Source organism: Pithys albifrons, chromosome Z (genome assembly GCF_047495875.1).
Source record: "Pithys albifrons albifrons isolate INPA30051 chromosome Z, PitAlb_v1, whole genome shotgun sequence".
NCBI classification, from domain to species: Eukaryota; Metazoa; Chordata; class Aves; order Passeriformes; family Thamnophilidae; genus Pithys; species Pithys albifrons.
Genome location: NC_092497.1, coordinates 13,460,514 through 13,486,219, shown reverse-complemented (window position 1 = coordinate 13,486,219; position 25,706 = coordinate 13,460,514). Strand labels below are relative to the sequence as shown.

The 25,706-nt window shown below is 37.7% G+C and overlaps 1 protein-coding gene across 1 annotated transcript in view; it reads right to left on the bottom strand.

Moving 5' to 3' along the window:
* WDR70 (WD repeat domain 70) overlaps positions 1-25,706 on the bottom strand; it is a 135,976-nt gene that overhangs the window by 77,629 nt on the left and 32,641 nt on the right. The window contains exons 6-9 of the mRNA XM_071581300.1: positions 22,274-22,333; positions 17,565-17,698; positions 12,476-12,629; positions 10,704-10,780 (exon numbers count right to left, since the gene is read on the bottom strand). Coding sequence (XP_071437401.1) covers positions 10,704-10,780; positions 12,476-12,629; positions 17,565-17,698; positions 22,274-22,333 — 425 coding nt within the window. The remainder of the gene's footprint in view (positions 1-10,703; positions 10,781-12,475; positions 12,630-17,564; positions 17,699-22,273; positions 22,334-25,706) is intronic.

Below are 25,706 nucleotides of genomic sequence, written 5' to 3'. Positions count from 1 at the left end.
GAGAAGACAACCAAGTGAGAAATGCAACTTCAGGCTGTTCCAATTCATTTCATGAAAAAAAAACAACCATGCCCTACATGCATCTCTAAACTAATAATTTACCAGGGTGATTTTAACTGAAACATGTATTTATATAACATGAGGATCCCGATAAGAGGAGTGATTTTAAATTTCACTACTCAAGCAATGAAATTACCTGCCATTCTGAATGTCAAAACTCACAAAGCAAATATTTTTAGAGTTTTGATCTATAGGATTTTAATTATGATTAGTCATTACTGTGTAGCTTTAAGACAGAATCAGATTTGAACATTAATCATAGCAATTTAATTTTATTTTCTTAGAAAGAATGCATATTTTATCTTTGTAAGCAAATGTGCCAAAATAAATTCTTGTCTACCCTACTTCACTTTCTCACATCAAACAAAAACATTTTCTTTTACTAAGTCTATTGTACTTCCCATTATTACAAGAATAATCAGAGAATTCTGGTAATTCAAGTAAGATGCATATCTCATGAGAAAGTAGTCTTTTAAATGGAGTTATAGGTTAAAATTAGCAGTGAATATTTGAGAAGAAAGGATTTCATCTTCATACAATGAAAGATGTAATATACTCTTCATGGGAGAAGACAGTAGAGGAAACTGCCAGTGAAAGATACTTATGGAACAAAGTCACAACGGAAGTGTTTGCTCAACAACCTGTGTATGCCCCAAAACTATGGGAAGTTTTCCATCAGTTTCAAATATGGCAAATACCTGTCTTCTTCCCTATCTGACACCAAGTTGAACTGATGGAAATACTAAAACTTCCAGTCTCCCATCATTCCTATTCTGCCATAAGTTACCCCACAGATGTGCTGATGGAGCTACTCAACAGTTATTCCTCCCATCTCAGTCAAAGGGAGCAAAGAGCAGAAAAGATGTAATAGTAAGTCTTTCCAACCTGCCTCATTTCAACAGAAGGGTGTTAGGAAGTAAGTCACAGGGAAAGCTCATCCAAACAACCCATGTAATGTACAGTACACATGAGAAGTGAAATATTACAATGTGTTCTGGGATAAAAGAAGCAGATATATGCAATGCAACTCCTGCCTTTCCATGCTAAGCTAAGAACACTGCAATTGCCTAGCAAAAGCCTTTGAAAAGACCACTAGATCTTGATCCACTCCCTGCACAGTTCTAAAAGGAGTAAACTGTTCAGAAAGCACTGAAGTACCCAGCCTGTAGCACTGCATGGGGTTGTTGAGGCCAAAGTGCAGGACCCGGCACTTGGCCTTATTGACCCTCATCCCATTGGAATCAGCCCATCTCTCAAGTCTATCCAGATCCCTCTGCAGAGTCCTCCTGCCTTCCAGTAGGTCGACACTCCCTCCCAACTTGGTGTCATCAGCAAATTTGCTGATGATGGACTCAATCCCCTCATCTAAATCATCAATAAAGATGTTAAACAGGACTGGACCCAACACAGACCCCTGGGGAACACCACTAGTGACCATCTGCCAGCTGGATACAGCTCCGTTCACCAGCACTCTCTGGGCCCAGCCCTCCAGCCAGCTCCTAACCCAGCAGAAGGTACACTTGTTCAAGCCATGGGCTACCAGCTTTTCCAGGAGTATATTCCCTATTCTATAAAGCAGCGTGATGCAACTAGACATAATTCAAGGTGACCTCTGTGGTAACTACTTTGGATCCCAAACCAGGTCCTTATGCTCTATACCATGCAGTTTGTTTTAAGATGTAAATCTAGAAACTGCACAAAAGCAAAAACCTAAGACTTTGCAATTGAACAAAGACCTTTAAATGATCCCCCAGAAGAAGGTAAAACATTAGTAATTATTTTCAAGTATGTTTTTCCCAACTAGCCTTCAAATCTGTGAAGAAAGATGCAGTGTTGAAGCTTAGGTTCTAATAAAAGTTTATAAAAACATCTTGGTAGCAGCCTTGGCATTGTTATCTTATTGTTCTCAGTAGTTTTCAAAGCTGCAGACAGATCAATGTTAACTGTATTTATTACAAATAAAATATTTCAAATACTGAAGTAGTTAGGACTAGGAATATTTATTCAAAAGTCTTCTTCAGTGTTGTCGCTTGATGTTTTAAAACAAGGGCAAGTATGTGTAACAAGCTTTATCCTATTTCTTCAAACACATAATTCACAAGGACCTGTAAATTCTGCATAACAGCAAGACAATAAACTTACACTGAACCACATGAGTGCAGATCTTGCTCTTACCTATCTTTTCATGTGCACAGTATCACTGATATGTAAAAACCTTCAAGAAAAGTAAAATCATAGCTTCATTTCTCCAGTTGTCAACCAAGCTGTTTGACCCTTAAGAGAGTTCAGCAAATTCAAGGGCTATATGCACTTCAAGTGCAATCAGCTTGGGCTGAGCAGCTCTCAGCCTGAAGTGAGCAGACAGTTTGTAACCTGAAGATTAGTTTCTATGAATTCAGAAGAAATGCCATACAATCTCAGCTTCACAGACAACAGAGCTGTGCTCCACAGTCCATGGCAAAGCAGGCTGGACGTACCAAATCTCATGTTCTCCTGAGAATGCACTACCATGGAAAAAAATTGAAGGATCAACTATCTGAACTATAGTAGGTGACTTGGCTCTTAAACTTATAGGGCACAGATTTCATCAATTAGATGAAAATAGAAATCATCTGGGCTGAAGGGAGTTTGCCAGTTCCAGGCAAGCTGAACAGCATCGTAAGCGTAACTCACTGTTCCATGGGCAGTTAAAACTGACTGCTGGCCACCTTCAGTACTATTCCAGACCTTGCTCCAAACTCTTTTCTGTCAAGCTATCAAGCTTTTATGCAGTTCTGGGCCTAATAAAAGGCTAGAAAATAGTGGTTACGATGGAGAAATCACACACTGATAGCAGCCACCTACAGAGACTGAAACAAGGCAGCTAATGGGATGGAGACAAGACAGCAGGTATTCTAGAAGTAAACCTGGTTAATAGGATGGAATTAGTTAACTTATGAAAACTGAAAGGTAGCCAAGAAAAGTCATCATAAAACAGTAGTGTTCAAATCTCAAAAGCCCTAAGTAGTGTTTAGAGCAGAATAATTTCATATTTAAAGCATGTATTTGACAAAAGACTAAGAATTAAATTGTACCTTAAATGCAAAATTATATTTCTGAAGTTTTGAAGCTACTTCACTGAACTAGCTCCATCAATTTAATTAGAGACAGATCTACACCGAAGTTGGCCCAAAATAACTTATTACAGAGGTCAGTTGGTGATGGCAGTAAATATTCTCTAAGATATCTTTTAGAGAGTATGAACATTAACTTAACTTCCTAGAGGGAAGAGAGAGGGAAGACTTCTGAGAGGAATTCTTTACAGCAAACCAGCTGTTAAGCAACTACAACCCTAGCTGTAATGACAAATCACAAAGTTCATGACTGCTGAATTTCAAGTTTGGCTGCAATTCTGCTTCTAAAAGGAAAAAATATATGAGTAGGGACAGAGAACACCTGTTGCTGGAACATTTAATATCACTGACCTCTCTTGCTTATTCATACAGCACTACCTATCACGTTTGTGATAACAAAACACCCAAATAACAAAAACAACATTATCTGTTTCCTCTTCCTTCTTTGTTTTAAGATAGAAGTCAACTGATAGTTTGGAATGATATAAACAAGGAGTTAGTTGTGTGTTAAAACACAGTATTTTTATAGGTCACTCTGCTCAGGTGTACTTCCAGAGAGAAAAATAATTTTTAAGGCCTTACTCATTTCCAAAATTTTCTTTCATTTTAAGGCAATGCATTAATGTTGGTGTTTCTGTTGCCATCACCTTTGCAGTTCTGAAGATTTACTCAGCATACTGCTGATAAACTCAAAAATCCTTGCCTTAGTAAGTGTATGTTCCAAATAAGCCTGAATAATGTGGTAAAGGAATTATAAGAAAGACAGTGTTGATCACACACTGTATCTGAACCTTATCTAGAACAGCAAGGAGTATGTGCAATTAAAGGGGACGGATCATTCAGGTGGAGTTGGAGAGGATTTGAAGTCCTAAGCAATATATAGCCATAAATGAATGGACAGCTTGTGCGAAAGTTTAAATCAAAACGGATACTGAAGAAAGTTTTGTATGAATGCTTTAAAAGTGAAAGCCTGATATGAATGAACTAGTTTCAAATTAAATAAAATTGAAACTACTGTATCTGTAATGCTAACTTTTAAAGACAGAATTACTGCAGTTCCATGGAGAAGACAATTGTATTTCTACAGTTGTCTTTTAATATAATTTTGTTCTAATTACTTGAAAAGTTGCAAAGTTGAAGCACTAAGAATATGAGAATTTTGAGTTCTGAGAACCTTCTGCACAAGGTTTAACCTAGTTAAAGAAATACACTCAAACAACTGTGTAGCTACATCTCTAGGTCACTGTTATTCATCCAAACACTTATGGCGAATCACCAAACTACTTACAGAACTGACCAATTTCTTACTTCCTTCTGCAACTAAAAGTTAATAAACTCTTAGCAACCTGTAAAACCAAGAAACCCATTACTCATCTCTAATTCCAAAATACTTGTTCAAAAATAAGACTTAAAAAAACCCTCACTGTAACATGAAAAAAGCAACAGTACAGAATTACATGTTTTAAACAAGCCATTGTCTGGAATATTTTCAAGGAAAAGAATATGAAGTGGGCTGCTGTGAGTTGTATATATTCACCAACAACTGCATAAGTGGACATGAACTTATACAAGTTAACAATAGGAGTTTTCAGAATTATTTCCTGGGTCTCAGCTCTGGCTTATTTCAGTGTGCAAGCTGACCAGATCCTGTTTCTCTCATATAGAAGTCTGAAGGAACTGTGTCTTTTTCTTATGTAGTGTTTTCTGAGTTCAACATTGTGTCCTTGAACAGTCATACGAAACGCACTGAGACTCCCTGCTGGTAACCCATATACCTGCAGTCTGAAATAACACACTTACAAACAGCTTAATCACCACAGATTATCAAAATCTACTTCCAGGACTTTTTTAAATGTATAGCAATTTTGAATTCTATTAATAAATCACATGAAACCATCTCTCGATATATTTAATTTACAACAGCCATTCTAAGAGACCTCATTTGAATTACTTTCTAGTTCAGACTACTACTACTGTCTTGATTACCTGGAATCAAAAGAAACTGTGAAGTACATATAAAGACTATCCCTAAGTGAGTATTTGAGTTATGGTAGGTTAACATAAAAAGAAGTAAGTATTTAAAATATTTAAAAAGCATTTACTTAAAATACATTTAAAATGCGCCCCTTCCATTTGACACTACAAAGCCACTTGCAAATTTTGCTTTTTAACTTCTTTATGCATCATGAAATCTTCTGTTTTCAACATGCCACCCAGAAAATGCCATTTACTTTCCTTAGTTTATTTTTTCACTGTGTGCAGGTGACAACCATTCAACTAAAGAGACAGACAATACAAATGCTAAAGGGGTCAGATAAAATGAAGCCCACAACTTGCAGCCAGTTCTAACATTCACTTTGTGAATGCCTGTTTTCTCTTGAGGGGGAGCAAACGTCACTGAGAAGCACAGAAAACACAAATTAGGGTTTAACATTTCTCACATGCTCCCCTGTGTCCCCCTTCAGCCTCAGATACTGCCACACTCAGGGTGCCTCAAGGAGCACGACAGATGTGCTTCAAACCATTACTTTCAGCACCTTCCAAATTCATAGATGAGAAACTGAAAAACAGCTGTTGGTTCTGGCAACCATATTTGGAGAACACAAAAGCTCTCCACACAGAAGTGCTGATCACGTGAGTGGAGAAGTCTCTATTTAGAGACTATTTTCACTTGGCCTTAGTGTTCCATGTGATGTCCAACACAGACTAAAACCAGCGAAAATGGAAGATGTGCAACCTTCCTTCATACTTATTAAAGGCAACACTGGTTTTCTCTTCTTACATCCACAGAATCATAGAATCGATTGGGTTGAAAAAGACGTCCGAGATCATCAAGTCCAACCCTTGGTCCAACTCCAGTCCATTTACCAGATCATGGCCATGTCCAATCTCAGTTTAAAAACCTCCAGGGAAGGTGAATCCAACCCCCTCTCTGGGCAGCCCATTCCAATGTCTGCAAAGAATTTTTTTCTGTTCTCCAACTTAAATTTCCCCTGGCAGAGTTTGAGCCTGTGCCCCTTGTCCTGTTGCTGAGTGCCTGGGAGAAGAGACCAACCCCCATCTGGCTAGAACTTCCCTTCAGGTGGTTCTAGACAGTGATGAGGCCACCTCTAAGCCTCCTCTTCTCCAGACTAAACAACACACATGATGACCCCCTGAAGGGTCCCATTCTGTTGTTCAGTACCAGGTGTCCTCCACACATCACAGTGGTGGCAGTGCTTTTCCAGTGTGATGATTACATCTCAACATGTAAAGGTTAACGGATAGCACCACATTCCCTCTCAGAAGTTTTAGAGCAGTTGCTTAATTCAAGTAATTTATTCTTACATCAATGTCTAGTAAAAATGTTAGAGCAAAATGAAGAGAAACCTACTGCAGAATCTCCACAGCTTGCCTTCACCATACACAAGATCAGTCAAGCCACATAAAGACAGACTGGGCTTTGTCTCAACATCTTCCTTGAGAGAGAAGACCTTATAAACAGTCAACTTACTTGCATGAACACCACACCAACTTCAGACATAAAACCACTGCAAAAGTATTGTATCTTGAGAACAACCCACACACTACATTTTCAAGAGTAAGGCAGCATGCAATCCTGCCAATTATTTACTGTCACTGTACAACACAAACTCTAGCTACATATGATCACAGCCCTGTATTCAGCCCTGTATTAGCCCTGTATTCAACCTTTGATCACAGCAATAATAGTGCTGACAAAGTCCAGTCATTACAGTTTATTCCATTCATTTCCCCTACTATCCACAACAGTTATGTATGAGGTATTATGATGCCTATTGCATGTTCTATCTGTATATGAGCCCTTCTAAACATGAATTTTTCTAATTCCTTTTTAAACTTCCATCCACAGCCTCTTGCATTATTCTATTCTGAAGAAATACTGGGTAAAGTTCCATTTTGTCCAAGAAGTTTTGTAAAAACAATTAGCAAACAACTTCAATGAAGTATCATTAAAAGTAACTTTAAATTACAGAACTAAAATAATACAGACAAAGTACATTTATTACCTAGAAGCAAATCAAATATAATATTTGCTTGCAGATCTTACCTAGCAGTGTTCTGAGCACTTGCTAAAGATTTAAAAGAATGATACAAAGCAAATTAGGGCACAGTACTAAAACACAAAAGCTAAACAAGCCTCTCAAAAAATGCTGACAAAGACAGACCTCAATACTTACCCATCACTCAAGAATATATTTGGACAGTGCTCAAAAAAAAGTATTTTCTTTTATTAGTTTTAAACTTTAACTATAGCCACTTTCAAGAAATGTCTCCTAGGATTAGAGGAAAACAAACCCACATTCAGCTCACCTACCACCTGCAATATTTCATGAACTTTAATCACACGCTATCTGTACTTTGACCTTTTCTCTCTGACAGTCATTTGGTCTGCAGTCTTCAAAGGCTGCAGTCTTCAAAGTTCAAGTTTTCTTACAATTACTTTGCTTGCTTTGCATGCAACATACACCAAGTTTTGACACAGACTCTTCCACAGTTCCATATTCCTGCCAGCATTCCAGTAGATGCAAATCTATTGCCTCAAACAACAAATCAACAAACTACAGTTCTTCACCACATAAGATCAGGTATAAATACTGGACTAAATGTAAGAAATTAAGACTGGCAGATAGATATGGTTATAATATTAATCATATCCATGATCCATTTTATGCAAGATGTAGAATAAACACTATTAAATAAAAAATTTCTGGTGCCTGGAATGCTTGGTATAAATCAAATTTTTAAATTGCTTTAGTTTTAAATTCAGAATACCTGTTTCCTTTAAGCAGAAATTGGTAAAAGTTTTCAATTATATCTTGCTGGCACAGCCCATTTCTTTCTTTAAACATCTCTGCCTTGACACCTAAGTACTCCAATGTTACTTTCCTAAGCAAAATATTCTCTGAGAATACTATAGTAAAGCCATCTTACAGAAGTTATTCAAACATCACCGCCGGAAAAAAAAGAAATTCACCCAATACTGGTGATACTGGTTGGTATAATTTCAACAACTGCTGTCATTTAGAATCACAGCATCATTAAGGTTGGATTAGACCCTTAAGATCATCAAGTTCAACAATTAACCTAATCCTGCCACATCTCCCACTAAATCTTCTCCCTAATCATTGCTAGGGATGGCAGTTTCATCACTTTCCTGGACAACCTATTCCAATGCCTGACCACCCTTCCAGGGAATATATTTTTCCTAATATCCAATCTAAACCTAACCTGGTGCAACTTGAGGCCATTTCCCCTTTTCCTGTCACTTCTCACCCAGAAGAGGCTGACCCCCTACCTGGCTACAGCACTCCCTTCAGAGTGTAGGTCCTGCCTGAGCCTCCTCTTCTCCACACTTAAACAATCCCAGTTTCCTCAGCTGCTCCTCATCAGACTTGTGCTCCAAATTTACTAATGGAACAGACATTTTCAAAGGTGTGCTACTCACTAACTCAACTCACCTGTACACAACATGCTTAATAAAAAGGACATTACGCTTTTATTTATCTCTTTGAATTCATTACATTTTTGAAGCTCATTAGACATGATCAGATGACTTTCCCTACTTAGCCTTCTACTTTCTTAGTTCAGCAGGCTAAGTGTGGGTCAGCAGTGTGCCTGGGCAGCCCAGAGGGAAAACCCCATCCCAGGATCATCTAACACTGCACAAACAGCCAGCACAGAGGGGGGATGATCCCACTGTGTTCAGATTGGTGCAGCCTCACCACAGGTGGAGCAGAATGTGAAGGTCTTGAATACGGCCTGAGGAGGAAAACAAAGCTCATAAGGCGGCAAAGGGGAGAGGAAGCTGCTGATCCCTTCTCCTGGCATCCAGTGATGACAGGATGAGTGGGAATAGTTCAGAGCCACAGCAGGGGTTGTTCAGACTGGGCACTAGGAAGCATCTCTTTCCTGAGAGGGAGGTCACACAGAGGAACAGGCTCCGAGAGAGGTTCCATCGCCCTTAATGCGATTAATGCCGTTAAAACCAGGCTTTGACTTCTGGACAGCCCCGAATTGGTCTGGCAGCTGGAGGACCTTTGCAGGTCCCTTCCAACTGGAACAATTCATTCCTAGCTTACAGCTCCACTCTTGAGACGAACTACTCATTAAACTTTGGAGACTCCATAGTTTCTGCTATTATTAAATTTCACAGATGGAATACTGTCTTTAAAATATAGTCCTGAGTTGCAAATTAAGCAATCCAAATTTTTTCTTTTCACATGACATATCCAAACCCCGGAATGAAGCAAAATGCAATAGGTTTAAAACAAGTTTCTTGCAATGTCAGCCATGCAGTGTCTCCGAAAATGCAATTAATTATACATTCATTTATAGCAGTGTTTATCTGGATTTCACTTCCTTGACCAGATCATTTCAACTGACAGCAATTCAAACATCAGGGATGTACTGAATCCACATTTGGTATATTACTTAGGAATGTGCTTTGATGGGACAAAAGTAGATAATCATCATTTATAATTCCTTAATTGGTTTTTCGTGATCAACAAACCACTCAACCTAATAAAGAAACTGTACTAATGTCTAACTATATTCAAAATATCAACAAATTCTTCAAAGTAGTGATTCTAGCAATTAATAATATTTTCTACTATGGAATTAATATCTTTGTGTCTACAAGCTGAGAAAAATACACAGTTGGTTTAACTGTATTTTTACAACTTCTCTATAAAGCACAATGCATTATCTACGAGTTCTTTCTTCTGCTATAGTCTTATCAGAAACTGTGAATTTTCCTGTTAAAATGATTTTATCATGTACCCATGTGTTACACCAGTCAGTCAGTCCCTTTTTTGGTGAAAAAAACCCAAAACACGTTGCTTAAAGTAATTGATAATTGAAGTTTCCTGTTTACAATGGAACACACTACAGATACATTAGTAAGGGAATTCAGTCTTTCCTTTCTCTGTCACTCTGGAGTAAAGGAGATTACCTATTTGAAACACCAGTAAAAAGTCATTCATGAACTTGCTACTAACAGCTGCAGTAACTTAATTAACGCAGCTGCCACAGTGACATTTTGCCTTTTGATTCTAACCACAAAGTTCAAGACTGAAGCCACAAAATGATTTCTAACACTCTTTGACACTTGTCAAACATCATCCAATATTCAATTACATGTGAACCTTGCAACTTCCAATTGAAATACTCGATCTTCCCAGTAAATTCAGTCACACTGAGTGTCTCCACAGGAATTATTCTACTCTGTAGAAATACTGGGTATGTCCAAATTGATTGCAATCTTGTAGATGTAATTGTAAAAACAATTAACCAACAACTTCCATAAATATCATTAAAAGTAATTTTAAATTACAGAACTAAAATAATACAGACAAAATGCATTTAAACAAATATAACCTAAGATTGTCCTGAGCACTTGCCCAAGATCTGAAAGAGTGGTATTTAAAGCAAATTAGGGCACAGTACTAAAACACAAGAGCTAAACAAGCCTCTCAAAAAACACTGACAAAGACAGACCTCAATACTTACCCATCATTAGAACATGTCAAAAATTCTTCTTTTATTTTTGGATGCCAACAGCCTGAATTGAGCATTGCTGTGTGACCCTAAGGAAATAAACACAAAGAGGTCTTAGAAGGCTTTGTAAGCTGTCTTATAAGATTTTATAAATTTTACTCCAAATCCTTCAAGTGGAATCACATGAAAGCTAAGGGACTTTCTGACTGACATTAACAGATTTTATGTCCTCTATCCATTTCATCCTTGCTTGGTTTCATTTCTGAATTAGAAAAACTCTGACACGGTATTTTTTCTTTCAGAAAATGGCACAGAAACATACTTCTTTTTCTTTTGGAAGAACTGTAATGCAGAGAAAGGATGAAAAAATAGTCATCAGTAAGTACAGTGTCACACAAATTTTTTCAAGTTACAGGAAAATAACAGGAATAACAATAAGAACCAGGGTGACACAACACACATACTCAGTGTCAATCTACACTAGCCAAAGATCTTGTTGGAGAAACCTTAGGAAACAGGAGTCAAGATGGATTTAACTTCAGGTGAATTTTTCATATAATATTAAAGTTACAAATTGACTAGTCAGTTCCATTTCTTTAGGATTAAAAAATAGAAGGTAAGGGGTTTATGCAAAGTAAGCTATTGCCATTATGGTAACTATGATTATAACTACATTACTGAACTATAAGTCGTCCAATTGGCTTTACTTCTTTGAAGTACAGGCACACGCTCACTCACTATGTTCAAAGACAAATGTGGAAACTACTCCTGCAATGCTGGAATTACTTCAGTTTGTTTTAAGCATGAATATGGAGAGAAATACTGAAAAGTTAATGAGGCATTATAACAAATATTTTAGCATTTTGACTGTTGGACCACAACACACTGAAATTCTAGACACTTACAAGAGAAAGAAAATCTGAATTGTTTTTAAGCAAACAAGAACTAAAGCAGATGTTATTATTTGATGGTTTTATATATGTATCACTAGCCAAAAGAAATAGTCATCTGACAAGAACAGCCTTAGGCAAAACAGCATTTAGCCTAGTTATTTGGCAATATACGTTACAAGCAATAAATAAATCAACTTTATCATCAGTTTGAGCAGTAGATTTTATCATTACTTTTTAGGCTTAAGCTGTTTAAAAAACTGGCCTGAATTTAAGTCATCTAGGTAAAGGAAACGCTTGTGCCATAGTTTGTGGAAATACAAGAGCAAAGTGGTCAAAACTCAATCAATTGTGGTTAAAGTGCTTCAAAACTATGAATAAACTCTTCTGCATTTGCATTTTTAACCATCACAGAAAATACCCACATTGCTGCCTATTAGTCTTACATGGAGGGGGCACACAAGTAACAAACAGCCACCTCCAACCTCTGCCTTGGAAGAGGTAAATTGTATCTGCAAAAGAGTGGAGGGCACAAAAAAGTGAGTCTGAACCACATCAAGAGTTGGGGTTTTTTGGAGGTTTTGGCTTTGTTGTGTCTTTTTGAAGTTGGTTAGACAGGGCCCTGGGGGAAGCTGACCATTTTCACACTTGAATAGATTAGTTTGTCGTACCATCATGGAAACACTAGTTGGACACAGTTCACCTTGGTCAGCCTCCTGCTCAAAGGCCCATTACAGCCACTACAAGGTAAGGTCAGCTGTGGCTTTGTCCAGCCGGGTGCTCCAAACCTCCATGGCTGAAGGTCCCACAGCATCCAGCATGTACCAATACACAAGACTATCACAACCCAGAGACAGGGTAGGCTTCTGGCATTCAATTAATTTTTTACTTTACCTTTGTGTTTGTCATATCCACAATGTACTGGTCTCCTTTTATGCATTCCATTACTGGGAATCCATCTCTGTCAAGAACTTTTGCCTGAGAGTTACCAGAGACAACAAGAATGACATCTCCTGTGCTGCTGTACTGCAAAGATTTAATCTGGTGGCTGAAAAGAAAAAAAAAATAAAACATTTCAACTAACATTCCTGTAAACCTGCATTAAAACAGAAGTGTCAATGGTGAGAAAACATACTAGAGAAATAGACTCACATACATTCCTATACCACAAAGCTGGGGGCAAAAGACCTTATATCAATGGATTAAAGTTTTTTATTCCTCTGTGTGTGTATGTGTGATGTTTCCTTCAACCATACACCTCACCAAATATCTCAAATATGATTTCTGGCAAACATATTTAAGAATGCTATTATAATTCCAATAGAAAAATAGCATGTGGCAGATTTAACTATTCACGGCCAAAAAGTCTTTTTCATCTTCTCAAAAGATGTGGAATTACAGTAATCTATAAATTACTATAACGAGATGTTGTAGTCACATATTAAACTCTGTTGTACACCGCCCACCAGGAAATTAGTCATAGGTGAGCATTCTTGAATCTTTTTCTATGTTCAGGGCTTAACTTTCACCATCACTGCTGGAAACACAACAGTAGGGAACAATTTGCCTAGTTCACCATGTCTTAGGTGACAGTATTCCCATGTTCATCTATTGATTGAGAAAACCTGGGACAGAAATCATAGAATAATGAGACAACAAACATGAACTGACATTGGAAAGCTAACTGATGAATGAGAAGCTCATTTTCAGCTTCATCATCTTCTCTCAGCATTCTACTTTATTATCAAAGTTCACACTCTTGCTGTATCTGAAGCAGATAACCCTTTGATCCCTTCTACTCCATTCCAAGGACAGCAAACAATGCAATGCAGTCTATCCACCTCACACCTGCCAAAATTTATATCCTGGCACATTAACAGAATGTGCACCATAACATCACTTTGTATTACTGCTTCAGCTTTGCAGCTAGATTAATCTTAAGTGCAGGACTGGAATGCATTTGCCAGCTAGATTTGGATTCCCACGGTGTACAAAGTGTCCTCAAAGAAATACCTTCCTTTTGGTTAAAAACATGACCTGGTGCACTCAAATCCTAGTAACTTTCAGGAAACTACTTTTAACACTATTTCCTATCAGTAAAGTCAACACTCAGATGATGAACAAAACCAGCTATGCAACTTGTACCTTAATATTTCAGATCTTATACAGTTACAACTTCATGACTGACTCAGGAGTAACTATTATCTATAAAATCTGTCCTCAAGTCATGAGTTACCACACAAAACACTTGAAACATAGTAATACTTATTTCAAAAGGTCTACAATGATCATCGTAATGTAAACTAAGCATAAGTTTCTTATTCAAAAAATGTTTGGCAAAAGCGCTTACATTATAATTCAAAAGCCAAAAGTTGCTTCAAGCACCCTATTATGTAATACCAACTGGCAGCCAAATTGGATGGAGTAACATAAACTCTGATTTTTAATAGAAAGGAGACACTCAATTGGGGAATTTCTAAAATAGATCACAGGCAACGTCTGGAAAAGCATCCTGATGCTCAAGAGCAAAAATGAATACTTTCTCAGAAGAGGGGAATGATGGCAAGCTACATTAAGCTCAGAGAAAGCGCTGAAAGAAATTACAAGGAAACCCACATAGAAGAAACAATATCTAAAGGCTAAAATGTTCTCTGCAGATGGCAGACAAAAACCTAGATTAAAAAGCCCCACCTGACTACTGCATGCAGAATGAAGCACTGATCAGGTACTATCAGTACTTTTATTTCTCATACTCCAATGTCAAAAGAAATTACCCATTATCTCCAAAGCACAAGCTCATGTTCTCCACTTACCACTGTTGAAATGTAAGAACTAAAAATAAACATTCAAAAACTAAAAGACTAAAATATTATTTTCACTATATACATGTCTTATACAAGAACAGAATCTCACCACCACACATGATCAAACTGCTCAGAAGTGATTGCTGAAAGAATGCACAATATGTAAAGGCCCAGAGAGGCTTCTGAAAAAACTGTTTTCAGACACTGAAATACTGAAAATAAAATTACAGACATCAATACGATTAATATGGCACTGTTCACAGTTTGAACAATATTGCCTCATTGCTTTTACTAGTTCTGTATCAGCATGTCTGAAAAAACTTTGCTTTCATCTTAAAGTTTCTTCTATGAAAGAAAGGAACTGATTTTACAGCACCTAGAACAATAGAACATAACCAACAATTTATCAAATCTGTCATGTGAAAAAATTAGTTTGAGAAACAACATTTCCATAGCCTTACCTAAAGAGAAAAAAACCCTAACTCCTTCAAGGCTGTGCAATACAACTTTTTAAATCATATAAAAAAATCGCTTCTGTAAGCAGAGTATTTGCAAAGTCCCAGAAGCTCCTACTTTTCAGATGTTTACTGGAGCATGACCAAGACTGAGCCTCTGCAGAGACAGTTTTTTAAGAAAATATTTTTGATTCTTATTAATGTTATAGCAAAAGTCTTGCAAAACTTATAAAAACAGTTCTTTTAATAGCATTAATCAGAGTCAGTTTGATTTAAAGCCACCAAATGTGCACAGCACTTTCTGCAAGGAGCTGCAGAACATGGGTAGAGTCATGACACACAAATACTTTCCACACTAAAAGTTCTGCCTTTTGCTTCCTTTTGTCTAACACAGAAGTGTGGTTGGAGGTATTAAAAAAAAAGATCATGACAAAAAACTAACTTTACGTCCCAAATCCAAAGAGAAATTAATGGAGTAACTTGATATTATGCTACAAAATGGAGCCTTGACAATACAGAATAGACGTCAGACTTCTTTTATTCTTAAAATTAAACTAAATTTATGGCCCCAGATGTGGATTTCTGCTAACACCTAAAGTTTCCATAACAGAACTCTTCAGAATTCTTTGAAATTCAAGTCTGTGAATGCTAATAGTCCTTGCAATAAACTCCATAGTGAAAAAAGTAATATAAAAATATATATCTATCTGCATGCAACTTATGTAACATTCCACACACTGTTTACCACCACGTCTCAATGTCACTATGAAAGAACTTATTTATTAATTTGAATCTTTTCACCAGAGATATAACTCGTTTTGTTTGCAAAAAATATAAAGAAGTGGTATTTAAATATATTTTAAAATACCAAAATCAGTACATGAGACTTGCAACATAAGTGAAAGTCCCAAACTTCACACCAGTCATGTCTATTTTTAATATTATTTCCCATTTAGATTTTATGTAATTTATTTATACATCCACATACTCAAACCACAAGAATTTCACCAAGAACATTTATTTAAAAATACTTTTGAATGCTTGTAACACACTAAATGAATTGTGTCAGGGGTAACTAACATTTTAGGATCATACTTTACCATCAGTTATTGCCAAAAGGAGGTTACTGACTTATCTGCAAGCTATCCTTACAACTGGACATTAATGTACAGTGTATTTGTGGGTTTGGTATTACATTTATGTCTTAGACCATTATTACCAGGTACTACTAAATTTGAATGCACTTTTCTGCTGAATTTGAAAGTATTTGATTAAAATCATCTCCTACTGTGAAAGTAAAGACTGCCAGCTCTTTCTTACTCCCCATTTATGGCAGAGGGAAGGAAAATACTATTTATATGCTTACAACTAAGCATGTAAATGAAACTCATGCCAGAAAAGTCTGAATGTGACTTCACATTTGCAGACTTTTGTTCACCTATTTATTCATTAAGAACTGGCATGTTTACTTAATTACATTTTCAAAGTAAATGTGCTATTTGTCAGTTAATTACAAAAAGTGTAATCTGTCAAAGAGATTCAAATTGCATAATATGCCAAAAACACACTTTCTATTTTCCTGATTTTTCACACTTCAGAACAACAGCAGAATTCCTTTCTATTTTGCTCCTCTTTGGGCTAAAAGCCCTTTTCTCATGACTTTTTCTCATCTTTCATTATCTAAATTCTTGGTATATCTATAGTGAGTTATACACATTTTATCTCTCCAAACTGACCAATACTCAGCTGTAGCTTTTTAAGACAATAATAATTAAAAATAGACATTGGAAGTACTACTTAACCTGTGCATAATAAATTTCAACCCCTTTATAAGATACTTCAGTATGCTTAAAAAAGTGTCCCAGATTACTCAGACATTGGAAAGTATCTTGGTAAAAAAGGTGTTTTATTTTATGAATGTATTTATCTGAAAAGTCACTGTGCACTAGTGTTGAAGCAGTTCTGCATTCCGGTTCTCTGGAATAAGTAAATGAACTCTTTTCACTTACCTTCTGAATTATAAATCAACAGTATGGAGAGAATGGAAATCACTGTCTTTCTGTATTTTCTTTTTAATTTGCATGTAATAGAATAAATGTAAATAAATGTATAGCTTTTTTCTTTAAAAAAAGACAGTATTTCATGGCTATTCAATGATCACTGCAGTGCAATGGCCAGGGCTTCCTGAAACAGAGAACTTCAGGAAAATTAGATAAATCAACCTCCCCCCAGAAATCCTGGCAGCAACTAGAGAGGCTTTCAGTTGCTTTAACTTTCTTAAATAATCTCTTCTTAAATAATTTTATATAAGCCGAGTACTGTAGAAAGTGTATCCTATTAATTTCATCTACAACTGTGAAAGTCAACTTGTCTTTTTGAGACGTTAATTTTCTGATGTGCTGCTAACAATTTCATCTGCAAATTCACCTGTAGATTTCTAAAACAGGAAAATGTGCAAGCCATTGGAAGAAGCATGGAAAGACATAAGCAGACAAGTTCTTAGGTTCACATTCCACTTACTACAAAAAATACCATGGTACACAAGAGTTTTGTGAAAATACGAAGGGAGAATGACCTTTCCCATGGCATTAACAATGACACAGGGAACTGTGTAATTTTCATGATTAGGAACTGAGCTGCTCAGGGTTATGGGTAGGTAGCTTTTTGTGTATTCTGCTGGGAGCTTAACATGGGCACAGTGCAAAAAACAATCTTCATGCCTACCATTCACAAGGCTGGAGTGACCGAAAAGCTTGGAGAGAGGCATCCATTCCAGCAAAATCCCAAAATTTTACATCATAGTCATATCCACCAGTTATCAAACGAGCACCTGAAGGATCCAACCCCAAAGCAGAAACCTGTACAAAAAAAAAAGAAAAATTGTAATCATTCAAGCTTATTTTTTTCCACGATTTTTTCTGTAATTCTTCGAGTGTCACAAAAATATCCCTTCAAGCTATTCACTTTCAGATGCCTAAATCTGTAAGAAAAATTCCAGAGAGGTACATACAAAAATTACAATTTCCACATAAGGATGCTTACCTATATGTATCTTCTTCTTTACACACATAGATGAAAACTACTGACAGTCACTGTGATTTAACGCAGACACAGAGAAGTACCACCAAAAAAATCTTGTCTCTAAGATATATCAGTCTATTACTGTACTCTTTTTTTCAAAGTTTTAGTATATACACTCTGTTATGGAGACTTTTAAAACTTATGTAAACTGTTGAATAGTTCTCACAGAAAATATTTTAAAACATGGAATTTACCATGAGATATTCCCTTTCCCATGCCCAGTTGAAAAAGCAACCTAGTGAAAACAGTTGTCCCTATAAAAACAGCATGTATGAATGCTATTTATTCTTTAAGATGGACAATTTGCTTTGCTAAAATTTAGATTTTTCTTAAATGGAACAGTAAGAACTTCTTCTGAGTCTTCCTTTTCCAATTTCATGTAGAAAAGGTTCACTCAGTTATTCCTTATTTTATCAGACTAATTTCTAGTCATCTTAAGGTTCATGCTGCTTCTGACCAGGTCCATGCTGGTGACTTTTTAAACATCACCTCCTAAAGGCAGGCAATTCCAAGATGTCTGAGGTCAGGCAGCTGAGGCAAAAGGCCAATGTCATGGCAAAGCCTCTCTCAATGATTTTTGAGCCGTCTTGGGAATCCCAAGAGGTCCCAGCAGACTGCAAGCTGGTGAATGTTGCCCTGATTTTCAAGAAGGGCAAGAAGGGGGACTCCAGAAACTCAGACCTCTTAGTTTCATTTTCAGTGGTGAGTGAAATCATTCAAGAGACTATTCTGGAAGACTCCCTTCAAAGGAGAGGCTGGAGAGCAGCCCCATGGAAAGGGATTTGGGGGTCCTGGTGGATGGCAAGTTGAACATGAGTCAGCAGTGCCCTGGCAGCCAGGAGGGCCAACCCTGTCCTGGGGGGCACCAGGCACAGCACCACCAGCTGGGGGAGGGAGGGGATTGTCCTACTCTGCTCTGCACTGGGGCAGCCTCACCTCAAGTACTGTGTGCAGTTTGGGGGCACCATGAAAAGACATTAAGCCATTAGACAGTGTGCAAAGGAGGGCAATGAGGATGGTGGAAGGTCTGTAGAGGAAGCCGTTTGAGGAGCAGCTGAGGGCGCTTGGTGTGCTCAGCCTGGAGAAGAGGAGAATCCTCAACTTCCTCATGAGGAGAAGAGGAGGGGCAGGCACGTATTCTCTTGTCTCTGACAGGACCCAAGATCGAATGGCCTGAAGTTGTGTCAGGGCAGGGTTAGGTTGGATATTGGAGAAAAAGTTCTTCACCCAGAGGGCACTGGAACAGGCTCCCCAGGGAAGTGGTCACAGCACCAAGCCTGACAGAGCTCAACAAGCATTTGGACAATACTCTCAAGCACATGGTATGACTCTTGAGGATGGTCCTGTGCAGGGCCAGGAGTAGGACTCAATGACCTTTATGGGTCCCTTCCATCACACAATAATCTGTGATTCTGTAATGCCGGAACTTCACCATAATTCAAACATACAATGCCCCTGTATAGCCCACAGTGTGAAAGCAGTACTTTCAAGAAAACCAAGATGCAGCAGAAATGATGCTCCTACTCACCAGGCAGCTGACTCCTCCTTAACCTACATATTCTGTTTTAATTTAGAGGCATTCATTTGCAGAAATCTTATTTTTACAGAAGGTCCGAAACCTCATTCTTCTAAAGAATGCAAAAGATCATCAAATGACCCAATGCAGTGTTCCCCCCAAAAATGCAATTTAAATAGTTAATAGGTTCAACATTCCTCAATTTACTTGCATAAATGAAATGTTTAAATGCAGTGCTTTGTGCTATCCCTAAGAATGCATTAAACTCAATATAGTGGTTGTGTCACCATGACATAATTGATTTTCAAATGAAACAGATGTAACCCCTTAAGTGCTTTCAAAGAAAGTATGCCCCTTTTACTTCAATGGAAATGTAGAACCCTAGTAATTTCATTCCTGATATGCAGAAAAACTGGGTATCTCCAGATTAACCAGAACACTCAAGTGTTCTATTCTACAGTAACTACGATAGAAGGGAGCAGCTCTGATACAAGATGTTACAGAAAGCACAATGCTCAGAAAACTCTTGATTATGTATTCTTTCTCATACCCACCTACACATAAAAAGTGCCAGAAGAAATAAACATACAACTCTGAATTTTCATTGGGAACAGTAACTCCTATTATACTGTGTAAGTAAGACAACTAGGAAATTAATCAGGTTTCTGGAAAGACTCTCCAGCTTGGGAAATCTTTTCTGAGACTTCTCAGCTGCACAGGAATAGAGTCATCATCAAATCTAAATTCACTAGATTGAAGAGGTATAGATGGGATACATAATTTTAGCTGAAATACAGTACTCTGCACGAACATAATGAGAAGACTGCACTGAAAAGCAGAGGCAAAACAGCAAAATCAAGACACAAAGTTGCTCCCATCCTTATATGTGTCTAGGGTCATGGATAAGTAGTTTCACTACCCTCAAACAAACAAAAACTCCCAAAAAGATGGCCCTTCTACAGAACAGCTCCTTTTTTCAATTATATATTTCACTTACTGCATCCAGTCTAATCCAGCTGTGCTATATATACCCCACATTACAATTCACCTCTTTTCTAGGTGATGACAGCTGCATTCTCCAGCAGTCAAAATACCTCAGAAGTCTTCCAAAAAAGAAACTTCCACTTCACAAAGCCTTTTAGTTAGAAATAACATAAGCTTATTCTTTAAGAAGCCATGAAAAAATTTACTGGTTTAATACAGAGAAATAGAATTCAAAAAAATTTTACACAAAAAAGTTTGTTAGGAGATGTATTCAAGAAACATACTGCACGAGCAGTTACTGTCACATGTAAAACAGTAAACTGGTTTGCACTAGGTACACTACTCTACAAACCTTAGTGTTCTTTGAAATTTGTATGCAAAGAAGTTGCATGCACTGCGTGTAGAAAAATCCAATCTGTTTAGTGTAAAACAATGCACCATTTACAGGTCTGAAAAGGGAATACTTTTCATTTATAACACGTTTTTTATTTCTTTCCACTCCTCCCTCTACATCTGTATGCCTGGTACTATGATAAAGCTAATGTGTAAGCCTTATCACCTCTCGGCACTTCAAGATAGACCACAAGAGATGCCAGACTGTTGGATGGACACTTCTAAAAAAAATTAAATTTCTGAAAGCTCATTAAAAAAATTTATCTTTCCTGTTAAATTTAAGCCCCAGAAAAATCCTCCTAAATGTCTGATAAATACTAATAAATTAATTCTTAAAAATTCAAAACATAATACATACATTGTCAATGCTTGTTTTATTTTTATATATGTTACTTTAATATTTTATTATTTTACATATTTATTAATATTAAATATAAAATTAGTGAGTCTGTGATCATATTAATTACATAAAACCTAATAAAGTAAACAAGTACATTTCTTAAGACTGTTTAAGATCTCACAAGAAAACATTTTTCCCAAATAATTTTCTTGGGTTTTTTCCTTTCTCTTTTTTCTCCTCCAAAAAATTCTCATGAATGACATGACTAAGATTTCTACTACTGACAGTGCTTTCACAAAAATAGAATAACAATAAAAGAAATTCCAGTATTATTTGGTAATTAAAGCCTAAGCCATGGACCAAACTGAAGAGAATAAACAGCAGCAGCATTTTTTTTAAAGACCAATGAAGAATATGACGAAAGGACTGGGGAATAGATTCAGCTATTCATGGCCAGCAAAAAAAATCCGTTCTATAAAAACAGACCTTCTATCCAACAGTATAAAACAAAAAGTTGAATTTGTGTTGGAAGCTGAGGTTAGTCAGAGATAAAAACATACAGAGCAAAGAAATTACAGTTCCAAGTTGGATAGTGGTTCTTTAAAAGGGAGCAAAGGAGAAATATTGGGGATGATATTGGAGAAATACTGCACATAATATTGGGAGAAAAGATGCAAAGACAAGGAAGAACAAGAAATTGAGAACAGGGTATGAAAGTCACTGAAAGACTCAAGAGGTTTGAACTATTCAGCTGCAAAGTCTTAGAAACTCTGGCAAAAACATCCTCTTTTAAACCCATGACCAAAGAAGGGTCTAGATTAGACCTATGTCTACATTAGGAAGGTAAACCCAAGAAGAGAAACTCTTAACAATTCCAGAGAGAGTAACTGACAAATAGGAGACTACAACTGACTCAAATGGAGCCATATTTGAGTAATTACAAGAAATTGAAAAGGCAACCCTAAAACACACTTTCAATTACACTAAGAAAAGACATAGACTAAAATAACAGATTAAGGGAAAAAATTGGTTTTTGAACTGATAATATTTGTTAACTTATCTCACAGACTGACATGGTTCTAAAGAAGCATGGAGTGTTGAAAATGTGTTATCACTTACTGTTTTCGTTCCATGTTGGAGTGTAATTTCATGAGAATCTGGAATTTTCTTGACAGGGTTCTGGAAAAGAAGAAAATTCACCTCTGTGAACACAGTGCTATCACCAAAAATCCCAGCAATGCAATAAATATGTAAAAGCAAGAAAGCTTTTCCTTACACCAACCATAAAAGGAGGGGCCAAAAAAAAGGAGAAATTCATAAACAAGAAGCTGATTTCACATTTCTGTTAACAAGAATATAACACTAAAAATATGATGAATAATAAGTTTAAAAAAAAAGACACGATCTTAAGACAAAAGTAGGATTTTTTCCCCCATCTTTAGAAAACATTAATTCACACAGGAAGAAATATACTGGAAATACTCAAATACTTCTGAGCAAATTTCTACAAAAGTCATGTGAATCATTACTCCCAAAATGCTTATCTATCTGGTACTACTCAAGTTTCCTAAAACAGACACAGTCTATCCTCTTGATGCCTGACATCTTTGTTATAATTTTCTGCTGCCAAGGTCTGATTTTAAAATAATTTTTAAGCACACTTTATATTATACATTATATCTCTTTATCTATATCTGTCAATCCCTTTGCTATTTTCATACTTCACATCAAGTCTCTCTGTAGCGTCAGGCTGATTTCCTTTATACTTGTTTTATCTTCTTCATCAGTTTTATTTCTCTGATAAAACTGAAACTTTCGTTATCTGTGGTTTAGCCAAAACTACCCTTCTTCTAACTTAATTCCTTCCCACTAACTACAGCCCTGATTCCCAAAAGCACTGTATAATTTCTCCTTTCACACACACCAGCACAGACACAAGTCAGGTTATGCCTCGTGCCCTGTTTTCACACTGACAGCACTGCATGCCCCTGGCAGCCACAGGTGTTTGACAGGTAACAAGAGTATTGGCATGGAAATCACAGAATCACAGAATCAGTTGGGTTGGAAGAGACCTCCAAGATGATGACATCAAGTCCAACCCTTAATCCAACCCCACTTTGATTACTAGATCATGGCACTCAGTGCCATGTCCAGTCTCGCCTTAAAAACCTCCAGGGATGGAGATTCCACCACCTCTCTGGGCAGGCCATTCCAATGCCTGATTACTCTCTCTGCAAAGAACTTTTTTCTGATATCCAACTTAAATTTCCCCTGGCAGAGCTTAAGCCCGTACCCCCTTGTCCTATTGCTGAGTGCCTGGGAGAAGGGACCAGCACCCACCTGGCTAGAACTTCCCTTCAGGTAGTACTAGACAGTGATGAGGTCACCTCTGAGCCTCCTCTTCTCCAGGCTAAACACCCCCAGCTCCCTCAGCCTCTCCCCATAGGACTTATGCTCCAGTCCCTTCCCCAGCCTTGTTGCTCTTCTCTGGACTCTCTCCAGCACCTCAATATCTTTCCTGAACTGAGGGGCCCAGAACTGAACACAGTACTCAAGCTGTGGCCTCACCAGCGCAGCGTATAGGGGAAGGATCACTTCCCTGGTACTGCTGGCCACGCTAGTTTTGATACAGGACAGGATCCCACTGGCCTTCCTGGCCACCTGGGCACACTGTTGGCTCATGCTGAGCTTCCTGTCAATTAGTACCCCCAGGTCCCTTTCTGCCTGGCTGCTCTCCAGCCACTCTGTGCCCAGTCTGTAGCGCTGCATGGGGTTGTTGTGGCCAAAGTGCAGGACCCAGCACTTGGCTTTGTTAAACCTAATCCCATCATACAAGACATGCATCTGCAAGATATGTACAGGTTCTGTCTGAGACAGAGTTAACTTTCCCCACAGCAGCCCTCACAGTGCTGTGCTGTGCTGTGTATTGGCAGCCAGAAGGATCCTGGTAACACACAGTGTTCTGGGCACTGGTGGGCAGGCTCGCACAACACCCAGGCTGTGCCCCCACCAAGGGTCTGCACCCTGGGGTGAGCATGATCTGGAGAAGGGGGCACTGCCAGGACAGCTAACCCAGGCTAAGCAGAGAGATTTCCATACAACAAAAGGTGGGGGTATGGCTGGGTATGTGCACGCACTCTTTACCACATTTGTCTTCCAGAGCAACCCTCTTTCCACACTGAAGCCCCAGTGGGAAGGGGCAGGACACTGCCTGCTGATGGGAGGTAGAGAACAAAGCTTCTGTTTGTTTCCATATATGGCCTTCACTTTTACTTCATTAAACTGCCTTTATATTGATCCATGAGATTTTTTCCATCTTAATCCCTTCTCTCAGCCCCGTCCTGCTGAGGAGGTGAGTGATAAAGCAGCAAGGTGGGCACCTGGCACCCAGCCACAGTCAGCCCTCTTCAAGGCAACAGTGAAGGTTTACAAACATCCTGAAAGGTATAACCCACATGGCATAAGTGACACCTGCACAGACTCAACAGTCTGGAAGCTGAGAAGCAGCTGTAATTCAAAATTCTCAAGTGAAGCTGTAATAGTCAAAATGACTGTATTGCTCAACAGACACCATAAAGCACATCGACAAAGGTATAACTATAATACAAATTAAGTTTTCAATGCTTCATCATTCCCTGCACTGTTAACTGGTATTTGCTGTTCTTGGGATGCAAAAACTGCTCAAGAGCCACTGCCTGCCTGTACTTGCCATCTAAGCACATTCCATAAAAGCAGAAGTGTGAAAAGGAAATAAACAGCTTCCCAGATTCATTCTGCCCTCACCCACAACAAAAGATGTACTATTTCTGTGAATCAAAGGCTTTCACAGAAACCATCTGTTGCTGGAAGGAGAAACAGCATTTTGATCATTCTTATCTTAGTCAGTGCAAAGCTGCTTTTTCTGCATTGGAATATTGTAAGGTTGTTCATGTCAGGTACCTTAACCACAAAGGTAAGTATTGTGTGCCTGTGTTGTTTCAGCACTGAATCTAATTTTCAGAAGGTATCTTCAGTGCTTTGAGAGTTTCTTCATCAATTCAGAGAAAAAATTAATTTATTAATAAACAAAATGAGCTAGAACAAACCTAGTTCATTTTCAGTGCCAGCTCCACCAGGTCACATCCTTTTTCTTGAGAAGAGTGAACCACTCACACCACAATAGTTTTGCTTTAAAGCATACTCATGGAGAACACCATTCTGGCTACTTATCTTTAGGGGAGAAGAACAGATAGGAACATGTTCTGCCACCTGATCAATCAAACATCCTGAGCCTGAAAGTCAGACATTTGGCGATGGCCAGCAGTGCTAAGCTCCGTGGTGTCCAAGGGATGCTGACAGTTCAAGTAACTGTTTAGACTATTCAAAACAAAAAAATTAAGATAACAACATCCAGGAACATATTTTAGCATAACATCTTCAAATTAGCCAAACATTTACAAAAAACCAATGTGGCTTATTCTATTTTAGTGAACTATGAACTTCCTAAATAACTCAGAAAGATTAAAGTATCTCTAACCTCCTACAACGCAGGTCTATATGCACACAAGATAAA